Source organism: Lithobates pipiens, unplaced genomic scaffold (genome assembly GCF_037356315.1).
Source record: "Lithobates pipiens isolate NorthernLeopardFrog02 unplaced genomic scaffold, aLitPip1_a1.2 Scaffold_23, whole genome shotgun sequence".
Taxonomy (NCBI): Eukaryota; Metazoa; Chordata; class Amphibia; order Anura; family Ranidae; genus Lithobates; species Lithobates pipiens.
This window is the reverse complement of record NW_027507785.1, coordinates 174,021,604-174,039,672: the sequence shown is the minus strand read 5'-3', so window position 1 is coordinate 174,039,672 and position 18,069 is coordinate 174,021,604. Positions and strand designations below refer to the sequence as shown.

At 41.2% G+C, this 18,069-nt stretch overlaps 1 protein-coding gene across 2 annotated transcripts in view; it reads left to right on the top strand.

Annotated features, from left to right (window-relative positions):
- The window catches only part of ALDH9A1 (aldehyde dehydrogenase 9 family member A1), a 117,476-nt gene extending 108,552 nt beyond the window's left edge, over positions 1-8,924 (top strand). For both annotated transcript variants that reach the window (XM_077452630.1, XM_077452629.1), the window contains exons 10-12: positions 1,926-2,067; positions 5,376-5,488; positions 8,744-8,924. In XM_077452630.1, coding sequence (XP_077308756.1) covers positions 1,926-2,067; positions 5,376-5,488; positions 8,744-8,838 — 350 coding nt within the window. In that variant the 3' untranslated portion in view covers positions 8,839-8,924. The remainder of the gene's footprint in view (positions 1-1,925; positions 2,068-5,375; positions 5,489-8,743) is intronic.
- Positions 8,925-18,069: the final 9,145 nt, after the last annotated feature.

Below are 18,069 nucleotides of genomic sequence, written 5' to 3'. Positions count from 1 at the left end.
CCATCCGGTATCTGTGGCTCATATTTGTAGGGCTGCTACCTGGTCTTCAGTGCATATGTTCACAAAATTTTATCAAGTGGATGTTCAAGCAGCCGAGGATTTGGCTTTTGGCCGCAGTGTACTGCGGGCTGCTGTATAAAGTCTGATGGCTATTGTTTGGCAGGGTGTCTCCCTCCCGTCAAGGCTATTGCTCTGGGATGTCCCAGCAGGTAATGAATATTAGCCTAACTCTGTGTCCCATGATGTATGAAAAAGAAAATAGTATTTTTGTCATACTTACCTGTAAAATCCTTTTCTTTGAGTACATCATGGGACACAGAAGTCCCTCCCCTCTTTTTGAGGATTCAGTGCTTGCTACAAACATGAAGTACTTACTGTATGGGAGGGGTTATATAGGGGATCACTTCCTGTCTAAAGACTTTTGGTCTATCGGTGTCCATTCACCTGGAGATGAAGTATATATTAGCCTAACCCTGTGTCCCATGATGTACTCAAAGAAAAGTATGATGAAAAATCCTATTTTACTATGCTTCAGTTTATGAATGAACAGAAAGCCACTTGGCACAGAGCACATCCCATTCACTCACTGTCCATTGCAGCTGAGGCTGCAGAGAAAGAAACTAGGGGATCTCTTTCCTCAGTCCCTTTCTGTCTCAAAAGTAAGACACCGTCTATTTGAGGGGCGCGTGGGCGCGGCCCCCCCTATCCATGGCCATCACCCTATCCATGCATCCGCCCCTTTCAGGACACCAGATGCATAAATTCCAACGGGGGGGTGTTTTTTTTTTTTTTTTTTTTTAGCACCTGATTAGAGCCAGATGCTCTAATAGGCTTCAAAATAGGGTGGGCTCGGGGTGCAGAGCAATGCACTATGAGCCCTCCCAGGTGAGTTACAAAAGTGAATGAATATTCGCTATTGAACCACTGATCCTGCTCCCGGCCAATCGGGAAGCGAGTATGAGACCCATTTCCTGATTGGCCGAAAAGAGAAGCGTCTTGATGGGCCGCAGAGGAAGAGGGAGGAAACGAAAGCCACTGCCGACGTGGAGAGCAGAAGGGGAAGCTGCCTTGTGATGCCTGCGAAGAGCAGGGGGAGTTGCCGGTGAAGCCCTGGCCAATAGATGGGATAAGTGCTGCAGACCAAGACCGACTGTGGTGGGGGGGAGGATGCTAATGGCACTGTTTGCCGCCGCCCCCCCCCCCCCCCAAAAGAAATTACCACCACCCGCCACTGCTCCTGATATTTTACCAAAGCCCCCGCTCCTGTACACCTACACCCACAAGTCTGTCAAATCAGAACCTGCAGCTGTGTTCGTACGGCTGCTGCATTCCTATAGTGTATCATGGGCTTCCTGCACACGGCTCCAGACCCATAAAAAAAAACGCTGATTCACACTGCACAGATTACATCACCCATGTGAATGAGCCCCAATACCTCAGTCACACACTGAGCCCTATATATTAACTCAATTCAGTTTTAGTTTTTAGATTTAGCAGGAATTTTGTAAGTTGTATTGCGTGGTGTCCTCTAATAATTTCAGTGTATTTTTAACAAAAATATCTTTTTGATATTTTGAAGGGGCCCCTGTCCTTTGCCCAACTGACCCCTATTGTTGGCTCTGCTGAACCCCTGTGCACTGCCCTGCTGACTTCCCATCCTCTGCCCCCCTGACATTTTTATTGCCACCCCCACATCAGACAGTCTAGACCTGGCCCTGGTAGTGCATATGCTTTTTTATTTTACCTTTAACATACTGTATGTTTAAAGTTACAAGCATGTACTTGGTACTTTTTTTCAAGAAATAAAAAAATAAAAAATTCTCACCTATTTATCAAATCACATTTTTCAAAATAGTGTATACCAGCTTTTGTAAAATGTATAAAATGCCATTTTTTTCAGTCTATTGTTTTTGAATTGCTCATAGGTAATTGTGCAGATGACATGACCTGTGTAAAAGAAGAAATTTTTGGCCCTGTGATGTCAATCCTGCCCTTTGATACAGAGGAAGAAGTTTTGCAAAGGGCAAACAATACAACCTATGGTCTGGCTGCAGGAGTTTTCACCAGGTTAGTGGATTTAAATCATTTTTTAATACTGGTTACAATTGAGCGAAGCTTCAGCAGGGAACGTCAGTCTGCAACCTCTGTATTTTAACAGTCTTTATACATTTGCATAAAGGATAACTACTATTACACTGGCTATATGTATAACATGTTTGAAGTGATAGGTTGAGTCTGTGCCCAGGCATGTAGTTGGGTTCTAAATTCTAAAGTTATTTGACGTTTGGTTGAGTTTATATGTGTATTTGCATATAGCAGAGGTTTACTAGGTCAATTGTCACGTGATTTGGGAGGAAACTGCTTTCCCACTCGATCATCCACCTTTCTAGACTTTTTTTCAAATCTTAAGACCCGTACACACTATACGAAAATCGGATGGAAAAATTCATATGACAAACTGTCTGCCAATTTTCAGGTCATTAGTACGGTGCTTTCGATGGCTGATTTCCCTTTTTGGAGAAAAAAAATAATTATAATTACCAACACCCTAGTAACTGGTGTTAAGAAATAATGCATAAATTCATATATAAATTCATATATGCCTGGGAAGATTACCAAAAACTGAAGAAAAAAAACAAAACAAAGAAGGGTATTCATGGGAGACAAAGGAAAAAAATTGTGCAATGCTCCTAATATTAAACACTAAGGTTCAGTATTAAATCCACTCACATATCGCAAAAACAACTGATTGCAATAAAAATTATTATAATTATTAGTGGGGGGGGGGGGACCCCAAAAACTCATTACGTCACTGTCGTGTGACTTTTTCAACCCTTTGAAAAAGTCACACGACAGTGACGTAACGCGTAGGGGAGTGGAGCCTGTGACAGCGAACGATAGTGCTTGGCAGTGTGAAGGCTGCAGAGACAAGCGGTGATGTCTGACCATTCTGTTTCCTAAAAACGCTTTTATTATTTCAACTTATGTGAGTGGATTTAATACTGAACCTTAGTGTTTAATATTAGGAGCATTGTGCAATTATAAATTTTTTTCCTTTCTTTGAGTGGAGCAGCAGGATAATCCCTTTATCTCACCACCCACCTGAACAATAGGATAGGATTAAGGTGAAGTTTATCTCAGGATATTCCTATCAGGCTGGGAGTTTTTACACGCTCAGGAGTGGCTACTTTTTATATTGCTGACTATACTGGATAAGTACTTTTTTTCTCTAAGATACATTCATTTATGACGATAATTTGAGATCAACCTGTATGTATCACTAAATATAGCCTAGTTACTAGGGTGTTAGTAATTATAATTCTTTTTTTTTTTTTCTTTTTTTTTTTCTGCACTTCGCACTTTACTGTTATGTATTCACATGGTAATTGATATTTCTTTCTTTGGAACCACGTTTATATATCTTGAATAGGGGAGATTTTGGGGTCCCCCCCCTCCACTAATAATTATAATAATCAGTTGTTTTTGCGATATCTTGCACTTTCAGCTTTATAGGTGGAATATTGATTGTAGCGCAACACTTTATCTTGTTATGCAAGCTATTATAGTCACTCAGCTTGCTTCACTTGCTGTTTCCCCTGTGTCTGTACAAAGTCCTGCGCTGCTTAGTTGCAACTCAAGCACTGGTCTGCTCTGTAAAGTTGCAAATGGTATTACTGATAGGCTTCTGGACTTGCAGCTATCGTGGCAACCTTTTAAACAGCATAGATAAGGTCTCCTTAAAGCTACATTCAGTTGAGCAAGAACCGGGAGTGGCTGACAATGAGAATCAGTAGATTCTTACTGGGGGGAGCTACACACTGCATGCACACAGCAGTAGCGGTCACATTTGTACTGTTTGCAAATCAATGGCCAGGGCTTCTACTGTTTGCCCATAACAGCTCATACAGATGGTAAGGCCTCATGCACACGGGATGCTGCTAAACCCGTGTTCAGAGGCACTTTTTTCAACTGCCCCTGAACTCATGCAATGTTATATCCTATGTGTCCATGTACAGTCTCGTTTTTATGCAGTTGCGTTTAACCTCGTTTTTTCAGAAGCAAAAAAATGTGTTCAGATGCAAAAGTTTTCCACGTTTCAGGTGCAAAACGCGGCAAAAAAATCTAAAAAATTATGGCAAATGATGAAAAACCATTAAAAAAATATTTTAAACAATTGCAAGTGGACAATCCACAACTTGTGGCAAGTGACATGGCAGTTGGCAAGTGATGTGGCAATTGGACAATCCAAAAATTGTGGCAGGTGACGTGGCAAGTGGACAATCCACAACTTGTGGCAGGTGACGTGGCAAGTGACACGCTAAATACAAGTACACTGCTGCTCTCACAGCTGCTGCTACTCACTCTGCTCTCACAAAATGGCTGAAATAGTTAATACTGTTTTGTTTTTTTTGGAGCTTGGGGAGGGTCTATGATGTTAGCTTAACTAAATGCTTCTAGACGCAAATGCGGTAAAACGCCACAAAATCGCGGTAAAATGCGGCAAAACAGGCGTTTCTAAACGCTGGTTTCAGCTTTTAAAAACATGTGTCCAGCAGAGTTTGCATCGGCTACTCGTGTGCATGAGGCCTAACGTGAATATAGCCCCTGACGGACCCTGGATGCAGACACTATGTATCCAGTGACAGTGTTTCTGTAAAGTTTCTGACTGCACACAAACTGGCCTCAGCTAATCGGTTTGTATGCAGCCATTGCACAGAGTGCAGCTGCCTCCAGGGTTGGCATTTAGCAGTAAACTATCCACCACTTGTGATTGTAGCCTGTCATTGTTTTACCTGGATAATGCTTTTCGTTTTCCAAGGATGTTTTTTTTTTGCTTGAGGTTTTCTCTGCAGGTTTTGGGATTTTTTTCCCCCAATGTATTTGACCCATGCCATGTTAATGCATCTGATAATGTTGTTTACTTAGGCCTAATGTACACTGCTGCTGGTAAACGCACATTCAGAGTCAGTTGGCTGCTTTTTTCAGCTGCCCCTGAACTCATCCAATGTTATCTTATGTGTACATGTTCGTTTAATGACGTTTTTAGGCAGTTGTGTTTAGAGGCTTTTCTTTGAAGGCAAAAAAATGAGTTCAGATGGCTAGTTTCAGACGCCAAACGCGTATAAACACTATAACTGGCGTTTAGCCACGTTTCGTTTACAGGCATTTTTCATTTTTGGCTATTTTGGGAAAAAAAAATTTTTTTTTCTAAAAACTGCAAATTATTATCTGTCAAGTTTAAATCGTTCAGGAGAGGTTGTAAAAATGCCCCGTGTACATTAAGCCTAAGAGCGACATGTAGGAAATTACTAGTCTTTACATTGACTCTCATTAGTCTTTCCTGCTGCCTTAGATGCTTTCTTTCCTCCCTACAGAGATATACAGCGTGCGCATAGAGTCGTTGCTGCTTTACAAGCTGGAATGTGCTTCATCAACAATTATAATGTGAGCCCAGTGGAGCTGCCTTTTGGAGGTTACAAGAAGTCTGGTATGTATTGTCTATAGCTCTACAGATAGAGAAGTTTAAGGAGAATTCTTGTTAACATATTTGCTTAAAGGGGTTGTAAAGGTAAAAGTTTTTTCAGCTTAATGCATTCTATGCATTAAGCTGAAAAATCTGACAGTGCCGGCGCCCCCGGCCCACCCCATTTTACTTGCCTGACCCCTCGAAAGTCCCACGCTCATCCCCGACATCCTCTTCGCCACTCAGACTGGCCGTTAATTGGCTGGAGTGGATGGATTGAAAGCGGCGCAGCCATTGACTCGAGCTGCTGTCAATCAAATTCAATGACGCGGCGCGCCGGGGGGGCAGGGCCGAGTGATACAGTGAGTGGCTATAGCCACCGGCTGTATCACGGGAGCGTGCCCGCAAGTGCTTCTCACCATGCGAGGGAGCTTGCATGAACGTGAAAAGTACTTGTGGGGGAAAGCTGAGACAGCCGCCGAGGGACCCCAGAAGACCAGGTTCGGGGCCACTGTGCAAAATGAGCTGCACAGCGGAAGTATAATATGTTTATTATTTAAAAAAAAATAATTCCCTTTACAACCCCTTTAATATGTAGATATCATCACTGAAGTAGCTCACTTATAGAGAGTGTAAGATCCCCATATCCTGCAGTGGTGTTTTTTTTTTTTTTTTTTTTCTGTGCTTGAAAAACGAACGAGGTATTTACTGTATTTCAAACTTTGACTACGTTAGCAAAAGCGTTTTTGGCCAATGCGAATGGAAGCAGCAGGAATCTGCTGATGCTTGCTGCTGTTTTTGACACCACCAAGCCCATACACTTTAATGACAAGTTGCTGGTGGCTGCAGCTACTCGTGGCTGTTTGTACAGCCAGTGTTTACATGAATTGATCACTGCTCGACGCACACGAATGCTGGCAACCTGTCATTAAAGTGTATGGGCTCTGCAGCTAGCTGCAGGCGTGTCACAAACTGCAGCAGAAATCTGCTGATTCCTGCTGCGAACATTTGCACCAGGACAAAACATCCACGTGAATGTAGCTTGAACCAGCACATCTTGCAAACGTAATTTGAATTTATTACTCCCAGTCCCAACAAATTCTGGTAGCTACATGAGGGAACTACTGTATAACAAACTGTAGAACATCCGTTACAACAAAGGAAGTTTTGAAGTAAGTATTCTGTCAGGGCTGATTGTTGGGCTTGTTTTTGTACTTTACACTGTGAACAGTGTTGCCATGCACCACATGTTAACCTCCCTGGCGGTATAATTATGCCAAATTTTTGCATCTCAAAGCGGTACATTGTACATTGTTTTGCATAGAAATTTGGCATTTTATATTGTAGGCTGTAATTCTTGGAATAACTCGCTTAAATGTGTCTAAACAAGAATCTAGTAGACATCCTGAATATGATAAAGTTTGAAACACGAAATCATAAATTATAATAACTATAAGTAATAATCAAAAATAATGATATAATGTATTCAATAATGTAATCAAATAAAAAACTGAAATTTATACATACACAGGTGATATAAAAAAAAAAAAATATAGAATATCGTGGAAAAGTTCATTTATTTCACTAATGCAACTTTAAAAGGTAAAACTATATGAGATAGATTCATTACATGCAAAGCAAGATAGTTCAAGACGTGATTTGTCATAATTGTGATGATTATGGCTTACAGCTCATGAAATCCCCAAACCACGATCTCAGAAAATTTGAATGTTACATGGAATCAACAAAACAAGGATGGTACATAGAACAATATCGGACCTCCTGAAAAGTATAAGCATGCATATGTACTCAGTACTTTGGGAGCCTTTTGCAGCAATTACTGCCTCAAAGTGGCGTGGCATGGAAGCTATCAGCCTGTGGCACTGCTGAGGTGTTATGAAAGACCAGGATGCATCAATAGCTGCCTTCAGCTTTTCTGTATGGTTCTGTCTCATATGTCTCATCTCTCTCTTGTCAGTGCCCCATAGATTTTCTATGGGGTTCAGGTCAGGCGAGTTTGCTGGCCAATCAAGCACAGTAATCCCATGGTTATTGAGCCAGGTTTTGGTGCTTTTGGCACTGTGGGCAAGTGCCAAGTCCTGCTAGAAAATGAAGTCAGCATCCCCATAGAGCTTGTCTGCAGAAGGAAGCGTGAAGTGTGCCAAAATCTACTGGTAGACGGCTGCACTGACCCTGGACTTAATGAAGCACAGTGGACCAACACCAGCAGATGTCATGGCTCCCCAAATCAACACAGACACTGGAAACTTCACACTGGACTTCAAGCATCTTGCAGTGTGTGTCTCTCCATTCTTCCTCCATACTCTGGGTCCTTGGTTTCCAATTAAGATGCAAATATTTACTCTCATCAGAAAAAGAGGACTTTGGACCACTGAGCAACAGACCGGGTCTGTTTTTCTTTACCCCATGTAAGACACTTCTGACGTATTTATTGTTCAGGAGTGGCTTGACAAGAGGAATACGATATTTGAAGCCCATGTCCAGGATCTTCTGTGTGTGGTGGCTCTTGATGCACTGACTACAGCCTCCGTCCACTCCTTGTGAAAGTCCCCAACACTTTTGAATGGCCTTTTCCCGACAATCCTCTCCAGGTTGCAGTCATCGCTGCTACTTGTGCACCTTTTCCTTCCACTCTTTTTCCTTCCACATAATTTTCTATTAATGTGCTTTGATATAACACTTTGGGAATATCCAACTTCTTTTGAAATTACCTTTTGAGGTATTCCCCTCCTTATGGACGGTGTCAATGATGGTTTTCTGCACAACTGTCAGGTCAGCAGTCTTTCCCATGATTGTGATTCCTACTGAACCAGAATGAGAGACCATTTAAAGGCTCAGGAACCCTTTGCAGGTGTTATGGCTTAATTAGCTGATTAGAGTGGGACACTTTGAGCCTAGATTATTGCACCTTTTCACAATATTCTAATTTTCTGAGATTGTAAATTTGGGGTTTTCATAAGCTGTAAGCCATAATCACAATTATGACAAATCACGGCTTGAACTATCTTGTTTTGCATGTAATGAATCTCTCGTATATTAGTTTCACCTTTTAAGTTGCATTAGTGAAATAAATGAACTTTTGCACGATATTCTAATCACCTCCTATATACATTTTTATTTTATTTTTTTAAGTAATACAATTGTAAATACTTTGTCAATACACAAGCAGACCAGAATGCAAGACTAATGTTTTTTTTTTTTTTATGTTTACTGTCACATGTTTGTAAACGGTTAAATTATTTGATCTTGTGTTCACAGGCTTTGGACGTGAAAATGGCCAAGTGGCAATAGAGTACTATTCACAGCTGAAGACGGTCTGCGTAGAGATGGGAAATGTAGAGTCTGTGTTTTAAATGGGATGAAACACCTCTCACATCACTCTTCCAAGCAGTATTATGAATGTCGCATTCCGAAATTTCTATTAAACTGGTTTCTGAAATTCCTGTTTTCTGCGCTGGTGCCACATTTTTATATTTGCATGTGACTGAAAGAACAGTATGCATATTAGCATTGCTATCATATTTACTATGGCTCTTAAAGTGGTGTTGCCACCAAAAAAAGTAGTGTAGTCTGCCTTCTTCAATGCCCAGGCTGGTGACATCGCTTCCCCTTGTGCCGCACAGCCATCTGGGACCTGTCACGTGTCACAGATGACTGGGCGGCGTATCACGTGGCCCAGCGCCGCTCGCGGATCCGCAGTGGGTTGCCCACAGTAAGAATGCTGGTGCTGCGAGCAGAGCGGGGAACGATGGGGGTCTTCGTTCCCCCGCATCGCTGGACCGTGGGACAGGTAAGTGTCCGATTATTAAGTCAGCAGCTGCGTTATTTGTAGCTGCTGACTTTCAATTTTTTTTTTTAAGGGGGCACCCCACTTTAAGTAGAAAGCATCAAAGTATATCGGGATTACTCTAATTTCTTTGTGAATTGTTTAGCAGGGAATGAATCTAATTTTCATATGGAATTATCATTTTAATGGCAGTATGAATGGAAGAGTAGGTTATTGTGCAGTTTGTTTAATGTGAGACCTATAGAGATGACATACTGGGTTCCAATATAGTAGTGAAACCTCGCATAGAAAGGACAGCACACAGTGTATTAGAAATCTTTACTAGCTTTGCAAATGGTAAAGGTTTGTCCTTTGGTCTCTGAATGGACTTTGGAGGCATGCTATCTACCTGTGAAGCAATTGTAACTGTTGCCACATAAAGCTTTCCAAACACTCAAACTCAGTCATTAAACATTAACTACAAAAATGCTGAATAATGAATTTACCATATAACCTATTGCTTCAGTTTCCCTGTTTTTGCCAGTATTTAATTAGTAAAGTTTTTGCTCCAACTATCCTTTGACATCTTTGGTTATCTCAGACACACCTTATGATTATGTTTGTTTTGTTCTTGTATTAAGGTAGTGCCAACATTTTTTATTTTTTTTTGCAACACTACAAAGTGCATTACATTCTCATACCTTCCTCATAGGATTTTACAGTCTAATGTCTCTTCAGCAGTCCTGTAAGAATCTATATAAAGGTGCATCTAAAAATGTTTTAACCACTTAAGGACCGGAAGGATTTGCCCCCTTAATGACCAGGCCATTTTTTGTGATACGGCACAATGCCACTTTAACTGACAATTGCGCAGTTGTATGCCGTTGTACCCAAACAAACGTGATGTCCTTTTTTTTTTTTTTTTTTTTCTCCCACAAATAGAGCTTTCTTTTGGTGGTATTTGATCAACTCTGAAGTTTTTTTTATTTTTTGCGCTATAAACCAAAAAAACGTCAATTTTGAAAAAAATTATATTTTTTTACTTTTTGCTATAATATCCCCCCAAAAAAAAAAAATGTCTTCAGTTTGGGTCAATATGTATTCTTCTACATATTTTTGGTAAAAAAAAAATCACAATAAGCATACATTGAGCAAAAGTTATAGCCTCTACAAAATAGGGGATAGATTTATGGCAGTTATATTTATTTATTTTTACTAGTAATTGCAGAGATTTTTAGCGGGACTGTGACATTGCAACGGACAGATCGGACATTTTTTACACATTTTTGGGACCATTGACATTTTATATAGCGATCAGTGCTATAAAAATGCACTGATTACTGTGTAACTGTCACTGTCAGGAAAGGGGTTAACACTAGGGGGCGGTCAAGGGGTTAAATGTGTTCCCTGGGAGGTATTTATAACTGGGGGGTGGGAGCGGCTGGAGGAGGAGATAGATCACTGTTCCTCATCACTAGGAACAGCAGATCTGTCTCTCCTCCCCTGTCAGAACAGGGATCTGTCTGTTTACATTGACAGTTCCCCATTCTGGCTCTCTGTGGAGTGATTGCAGCTGGCCAGCGGACATGGCGGCTATGCGAATTGGCTTGGGCGTCACAGGCGCGCTCCCTATCACTCTTAAAGCCACACCTACGGTGATTCGCCCAGGAGAGCAAACCTGCCGCAGTATAATGACAGTGGCTGGTCTTAAAGTAGTTAAATATCATCAAAAAGTAATTTTATTTCAGTAATTCAATTCAAAAAGTCAAACTCATATAGTGTATAGATTTATTACACACAGAGCATTTATTTCTTTTAATTTTGATGGCTTACAGCTATCGAAAACCCAGAATTCAGTATCTTCGAAAATTTGAATATTACACAAGACCAAAAAAAAAAAAAAAAAAGTATTTTTAATACAGAAATGTTGGCTTACTGAAAAGTGGGTCCATGTACAATATAGTATTCACTCAATACTTGGTCGGGGCTCCTTTTGCATGAATTACTGCATCAATACAGTGTGGCATGGAGGCAATCAGCCTGTTGCACTGCTGAGGTGTTATGGAAGCCCAGGTTGCTTTGATAGCAGCCTTAAGCTCACCTGTATTGTTGGGTCTGGTGTCTCTCATCTTCTTCTTGACAATACCTACAGATTCTCTATAGGGTTTAGGTCAGACGGATTTGCTGGCAAACCAAGCACTGTGATGCCATAATCATTAAACCAGGTATTGCTACTTTTGGCAGTGTGGGCAGGTATCAAGTCCTGCTGGAAAATGAAATCCACATCTCCATAAAGCTGGTTAGGAGAGGGAAGTATGAAATGCTCTAGAATTTCCTGGTAGAGGGTTGCACTGACTTTGGACTTAAAACACGGTGGACCAACACTGTGACATCATTGACTGTGGAAACTTCACACAGGACCTCATGCAACTTTTATTCTGTGCCTCTCTACTCTTCCTCCAGACTCTGGGACCTTCATTTCCAAATGAAAGGCAAAATTTACTGTCATCCGAAAAGAGGACTTTGGACCACTGAGCAACAGTCCAGTCCTTTTTTTTTTCTTCTCCTTAGCACAGGTATGACGCTTCTGACATTGTGTCTGGTTCATGTCCTGGATATATCTGTGTGTGGTGGCTCTTAAAGCACTCATATCAGCCGTAGTCCACTCCTTGTGAGTCTCCCCCAAATTCTCAAATGACCTTTGCTTCACAGTCCTCAAAGCTGTGGTTATCCCTGTTGCTTGTGCACCTTTTTCCACAACACTTTTCCCTTTCACTTAACTGTCCATTAATATTTTTGTTTACAGCACTCTGTGAACAGCCAGCTTCCTTAGCAATGACCTTTTGTGACTTACCCTCCTTGTGGAGGGCGTCAATGACCATCTTCTGCACAACTGTCAAGTCAGCAGTCTTCCCCAGACTGATTGTGTAACCTACTGAACCAGACCGAGAGACCATTTAAAGGCTCAGGAAACCTTTACAGGTCAATTAGCTGGTTAGAGTGTGACACCATGAGTCTACAATATTGAACTTTTTCATAGAATTCTAATTTTCTGAGATCCTGAATTTTGGGTTTTTACTAGCTGTAAGCCATAATCATCAAATTTAAAAGAAATAAATGCTTGAAATAAATCACTCTATGTGTAATGAATCTACATAATGAGTTTCACTTTTTGAATTGAAATACTAAATTAACTTTTTGATTATATTCTAATTATTTTGAGATGTACCTGTACTGCACGAAAGCCTGGTACACACTATAATTTTTATTTTTTTGTTCAACCCAAAAGTTAACTATTTGTAAGAATTGTTACTGTTCAATACAAAAGCATATTTTATTCCTCCCTCCAATTCTGAAGGATTATTCTGTCGACTACTTACAGCTATACCAGTCCTGAAGAATTTTGAGCTTATCCTTGATGTGAAAGTCACAGCACTCAAACTAGACACGTGGAAAGCATATTGGTTACCAGGAAGGGCACCTGTAATTAAGAACAATTATAAAGCTACAGTTTTCTACAAATTATAAAGAATAAAATAATTAAATATATAGAATAATAAACCATAAAAATATTCCAGTGTGCCATAAAATATTCTTTTATTGTATATCCACAGTAGGATTGCAGTAGACATCACTTTATGAACAGGGAGGTGTGAAAATATTTTACCAGTCTTTGCTAATTTACAAATTATCCCTTCCATATATCTATATTCTTTTCCACAGCTAATATGAGCAAATTCCACCACACTGACAAACCGGAAAAGAGAAAGCATCCAACACTGTTGATCATACCTGTTCGCGTAGCTGGTATGCAGTAAAGCTGGATTTAATTTGTTCTGTGGGCATGGAGCATGCATTTAACACGGTGTGAATGGGCCCATAATTTCCCATTGTCTTTCACACTAGACTGCAGAACATAGATATGAACTAGAATGGGATTTCTACTTGATGTGTGTTTTCTTGTAGCAAAATGCAAAAATTCGGCTGCATCAAAGCGGGCAAGTTATTAACAAGCCCCAAAGGCTTGCGATTATCACAACCATGTCAAATTTTATTGCCACGTATTAAGAATAATTGGTTCTCCAGCTTGGGTATGCAAGTTATTGAGTCTCTAGGCATGAAAATAAGTCAACACAATTGGCCTCTGAGGGGACCCATAGGTTTTTTTGGGGGTTTTTTATGAGTTGGTTGCCATTTGGCTTTATTTCCATCTTGGAGAAAGTTATTTTTTTTTTTTTCTCTTACAACTCTAATGTGAAGACTACTACTTATAATAACTCCGTAGATGTGTTTACCAGGGTCCCAGGGAATTCTGCTACTTCTTAGTTGATAGCCAGGCTTGGCATCACTTGATTTTAAAGAAAAGTAATTTTTTCTTCTAGTTTGCTGCACTCTTTTCATGCCAGTCCTCATCTATGACCATTGGTATTCTGCAGTACGGCTTAAATAGAACATCTGGAAACAATGGTCTGTCCTGAAAATATCTGCTTGGGAAAGACATTGATGATGCTGGATGACCACCTTATTTCTCGTCACTGTGCTCTTTTTTGGCCCATCTACTGCAACACCAGTTTTATTACATCTGTATGACTCTGTTTCTGTTTTAGTCACTTTGATTCAACCTGGTGGTATATTACTTTGTCTTTCTTACTTTAGGCCCCTTTCACATGGGGCCAACTCTGCCAGCTCAGCAGGGAATTTGTCAGCTGATCCTTTTGCAGAGTGGACACAAATACAACCCACTCTCTTCCGCCAGCCATCACATGTAAAAATTCAAAAGAAATGGGACTTTAACCACTTCCCGCCTGAGCGTCATGACGTCCTGCGGGATAACAGCCGCTGCGCGCCCATGGGGGAGCACATCGCGGCGATCAGTGGTGCGGTGTGTCTGTCAGCTACACTGATCTTGGTAAAGAGCCTCTGACATAGGCTCTTTACCACGTGATCCAATCGTGATCGTTACCATGTGATCCACATGTCCAATCACGGCTGATCACGATGTAAACAGGAAGAGCCGTTGATCGGCTTTTCCTCACACGTGCCTGACAGATGCGAGTAGTGGAGAGCCGAATGGTGGCCCTCCTGACAGGGGTTTGTGCTGATTGTTTATCAGCACAGCCCCCCCTCGGATGCCCACACTGGACCACCAGGCAAGCCGCCAGGACCACCAGGGAAGCACATAACGTGGATGGTGCTCATCCATGCCACCCATAAGTACCCATCAGTGCCGCATACTAGTGCCACCTCATCGGTGCCCATCAGTGGAGCCATATCAGTGCCTGTCATTGAAGAAAACATACTTATTTACAAAAAAAAAGTAACAGAAACAAAGAGACTTTTTTTTTTCAAAATTTCCGGTCCTGTTTTATTTGTTGCGCAAAAAATAAAAATCGCAGAGGTGATCAAATACTACCAAAAGAAAGCACTATTTGTGGAAACAAAACAATAAAAAATTTGTTTGGGTACAGTGTAGCATGACCGCGCAGTTGTCATTCAAATTGCAACAGAGCTGAAAGCTGAAAATTGGCTTAGACAGGAAGGTGTGTAAGTGCCTGGTATTGAAGTGGTTAAATGCGAAAGATTATATAATTGAATTCTTTAAAAAGAGAACAACCAACATTTTTACATCTATTAAAAAGTCTTATTCGGCATGGTCCTGATTGTTCAAAGATTGCCCCGATTAGGGTACATATGCTTATAATCCAACAATATGCCTGAGCCGTATAAATAGTTGAGTTCTCTGAAAACCGGACGCATTTCTTGGCCTTAATCCACTTCATCAGGAGCTTATTAGCAGCACATATACAGTATCTCACGAAAGTGAGTACACCCCCTCACAACTTTGTAAATATTTTATGATATCTTTTCATGTGACAACCCCTTTAGAAATTGCATTTACTTACAATGTAAAGTAGTGAGTGTACAGCTTGTGTAACAGAGTAAATTTGCTGTCCCCTCACCCCTAATTGAAAAAGTCTAAATTGGGCCCAAAGTGTCAATATTTTGTGTAGTCACCATTTTTTTCCAGCACTGCCTTTTATCCTCTTTGGTATGGAGTTCACCAGAGTCTAACAGGTTGCCACTGGAGTCCTCTTCCACTCCTCCATGACAACATCACAGAGCTGGTGGATGTTAGAGACCTTGCACCTTATAGGAGCCTAATGGAGTATTATACAGATGTATGTTATATACGAGAGCTCACATAATTACCTGGGTGCAGAGCAGAATGGGAACGTTCAGGCCAAACCCCAAAAGGAAATAAAACGTGAGGCCACAATAATGGGGACCTAGTACTCGGAAGGATCCACACGTGAAAGATTAATCATACTGTAGGTGGTTTTAAACTATGTATGTAGTTTACATGTTGAGAAATATCTGTAGGGGAAAACAAAACAGTGAGCATACCTAATGGGCAAGGGATGTTTTAAGTCCTATCTCTGATATATATTAATCTGCCTTTTATATATCCGTCAATACATATCCTGCCCTACTAAAGGGTCAAGCAGAATGATAGCTGTAGTAGGGCAATATCTATCTAAGAAATAGGCATTATTTCTTACATTCCTTTACCTGCTACTATATATTGTAACTTGTGCCAAACCGCTTTGCATTGGTCCACATATCACATCACTGGGGACCTTTAACCTTTTTTGTAAAAACTATTAGCAATTTAAACCCATTATGCTTGAGGCTTGGATCACATATGAGCTGCATCCGTTGCACTGCAGGGGGCTGGTGCGTACTGGTTCATTGTTTCGGGTCCATTTTCAGCCAAATTATGGGCTGAATTCTGACCTGAAATGGACCAAAAAAGACAAATTTTTCATGAAAAATGCACTGGACCTGCTGCAGAAATATGTGAACTGGCTCCATAGAGAGCCAGACACATTCTCCTGCTATGTAAATTGGATGCAGAGAAACTGCATCCAATTTGCATGGGTGTGAACCCAGCCCAAAGCAGAAGGCTATCTGGGCTGAAAGCAGAGGGATAAAGTTACCTACCCTAGTTAGATACTAGGATCTTATGTACTCCTCATTGCATGGTGCAGCAAACGGCTCTGTGTCCTGTGTGGGTGTTTGAGTCCCCATCATGGGCCATATGCCTATATATATCCCCCCTAATTGACCACCAGTTTTGGCCACCTCGTGAGGTGTACCATGATGGCGGCTAAACATTGGCTGTCACTGAGCATGGATGAGGTGGGAGGGGTCAACCTCACGCCATAATACACACCGCTTCTGTTCAGAGGGCCGCATATTTAACTATAATCTTGATCTGTGCCTTTAAAGTCCTGCCATACCTAAAGGTCTCCAATTCTTGTATATTAAAACCAGGGATGTGGCACTCACAGGCCAACCAAATAGGTTGTATAGTTGGATGTAAAAAGACCGCCTGTCCATTTACACCTGCCTGCCAACCAATCTGCCAGATGGATGGAGAACCGATCTCCATCCACCTGTTTTTAGTGGATCGGGTGTCTGTTGACATCCACTGCTCCATAGAGGTTAAAGGGTGATACAATTTGTATCTGCCTGGAAAACCGACAAGCGGACCCGATTGACCTTAAAGAGACTCTTAATTTGTTTATTCTGTGACAGAGCAGTAGCTGTTTTTTTTTTCATAAAACCATGGATCAGATTGCAGGTAGTAGCCTCTAAAGATTTGAGGCACAAATCCACAGACTAGCTTGCCACCAGATGATTTCTAAAACCCTACAGCAGGGACCTCCCTTAAGAAAAAGATACATAAATTCTGTCAAATAATAGGATTTTTTACTTACAATAATTTTTTTTGCTTGGAGTACAATCGGGTTATGCAGCAGGCCTCAGGAGGTTGAACACTGGTAGGAGGAGTGGTAAGTACAGCCCAGTATAATCTCTCCTACACCCAGCATGCCTCAGTTCTGTAGCAATAACTGGAGTGGATCGTGAGAATTAGAGGGGAGGGACCTGTGTCCCATAATTTACTTCAAGAAAGAGATTTACAGCAAGTCAAAAATCGTATCTAACTCCTTTTCACCAACCAGTTCCCAGCCTTATAAGGGTTTTAACAGCCAGGAGGCAGGCATTCGGGTCATGTGACCGCTATGATTGGCGTTCAAGGTGGTCACATGATTTGAAAGCTCCAGATCGTTAGTATGCAACCGGGAGCTTTACGGTACCTGCCGGCTACTGTGCTTGGAGCACACTTTCAGCCTGGTAAGCTGTTTTAATAGGGCCACATATATGCAACCACTCTGCGTTAAGGCCCACCCGCCGAGTGACCACATATGTGTGTGTGGCCGGCATGAAGAGGTTAATCTTTAACCACAAGTCCATGCCATTTTTCAAGTTTTCAGCACGGTCACAATGACAATAATTCAGCCATGAAACACTACCCAAATAAATTTTATATCTTTTTTTAATTTTTTTTAATCGCTTCCCGACTGCTGCACGCCGATGTGCATCGGCAGAATGGCACAGGCGTGCAAAAGGTAGTACCCGTACATTCCTTCGTAATCCCAGGTGCGTGCCTGCGGGCCCCACAGACTCTTAAACTCTATCCATTATACCCATATGTGGTTAAATCTTTCTGCCAGACACTCTTCTCTGCTACTAAGATATTCCGTTTTATAGATATAATCTATTCACTCAAACCATTATTTTATTGTGGGTTTTTCCAGGTGCATTCAATAAATATGGGACCATTGCTTTTTTCATTTTTTTTTTCCTGCTGCTTGTTTTATGGACTAAACATGTCCATGGGTCAGAGTGGGCGGAGACTAGCGGGACAGACATGTTCAGCTAGAGCTTTGCTAAGTAAGGAGATTACCTGCTG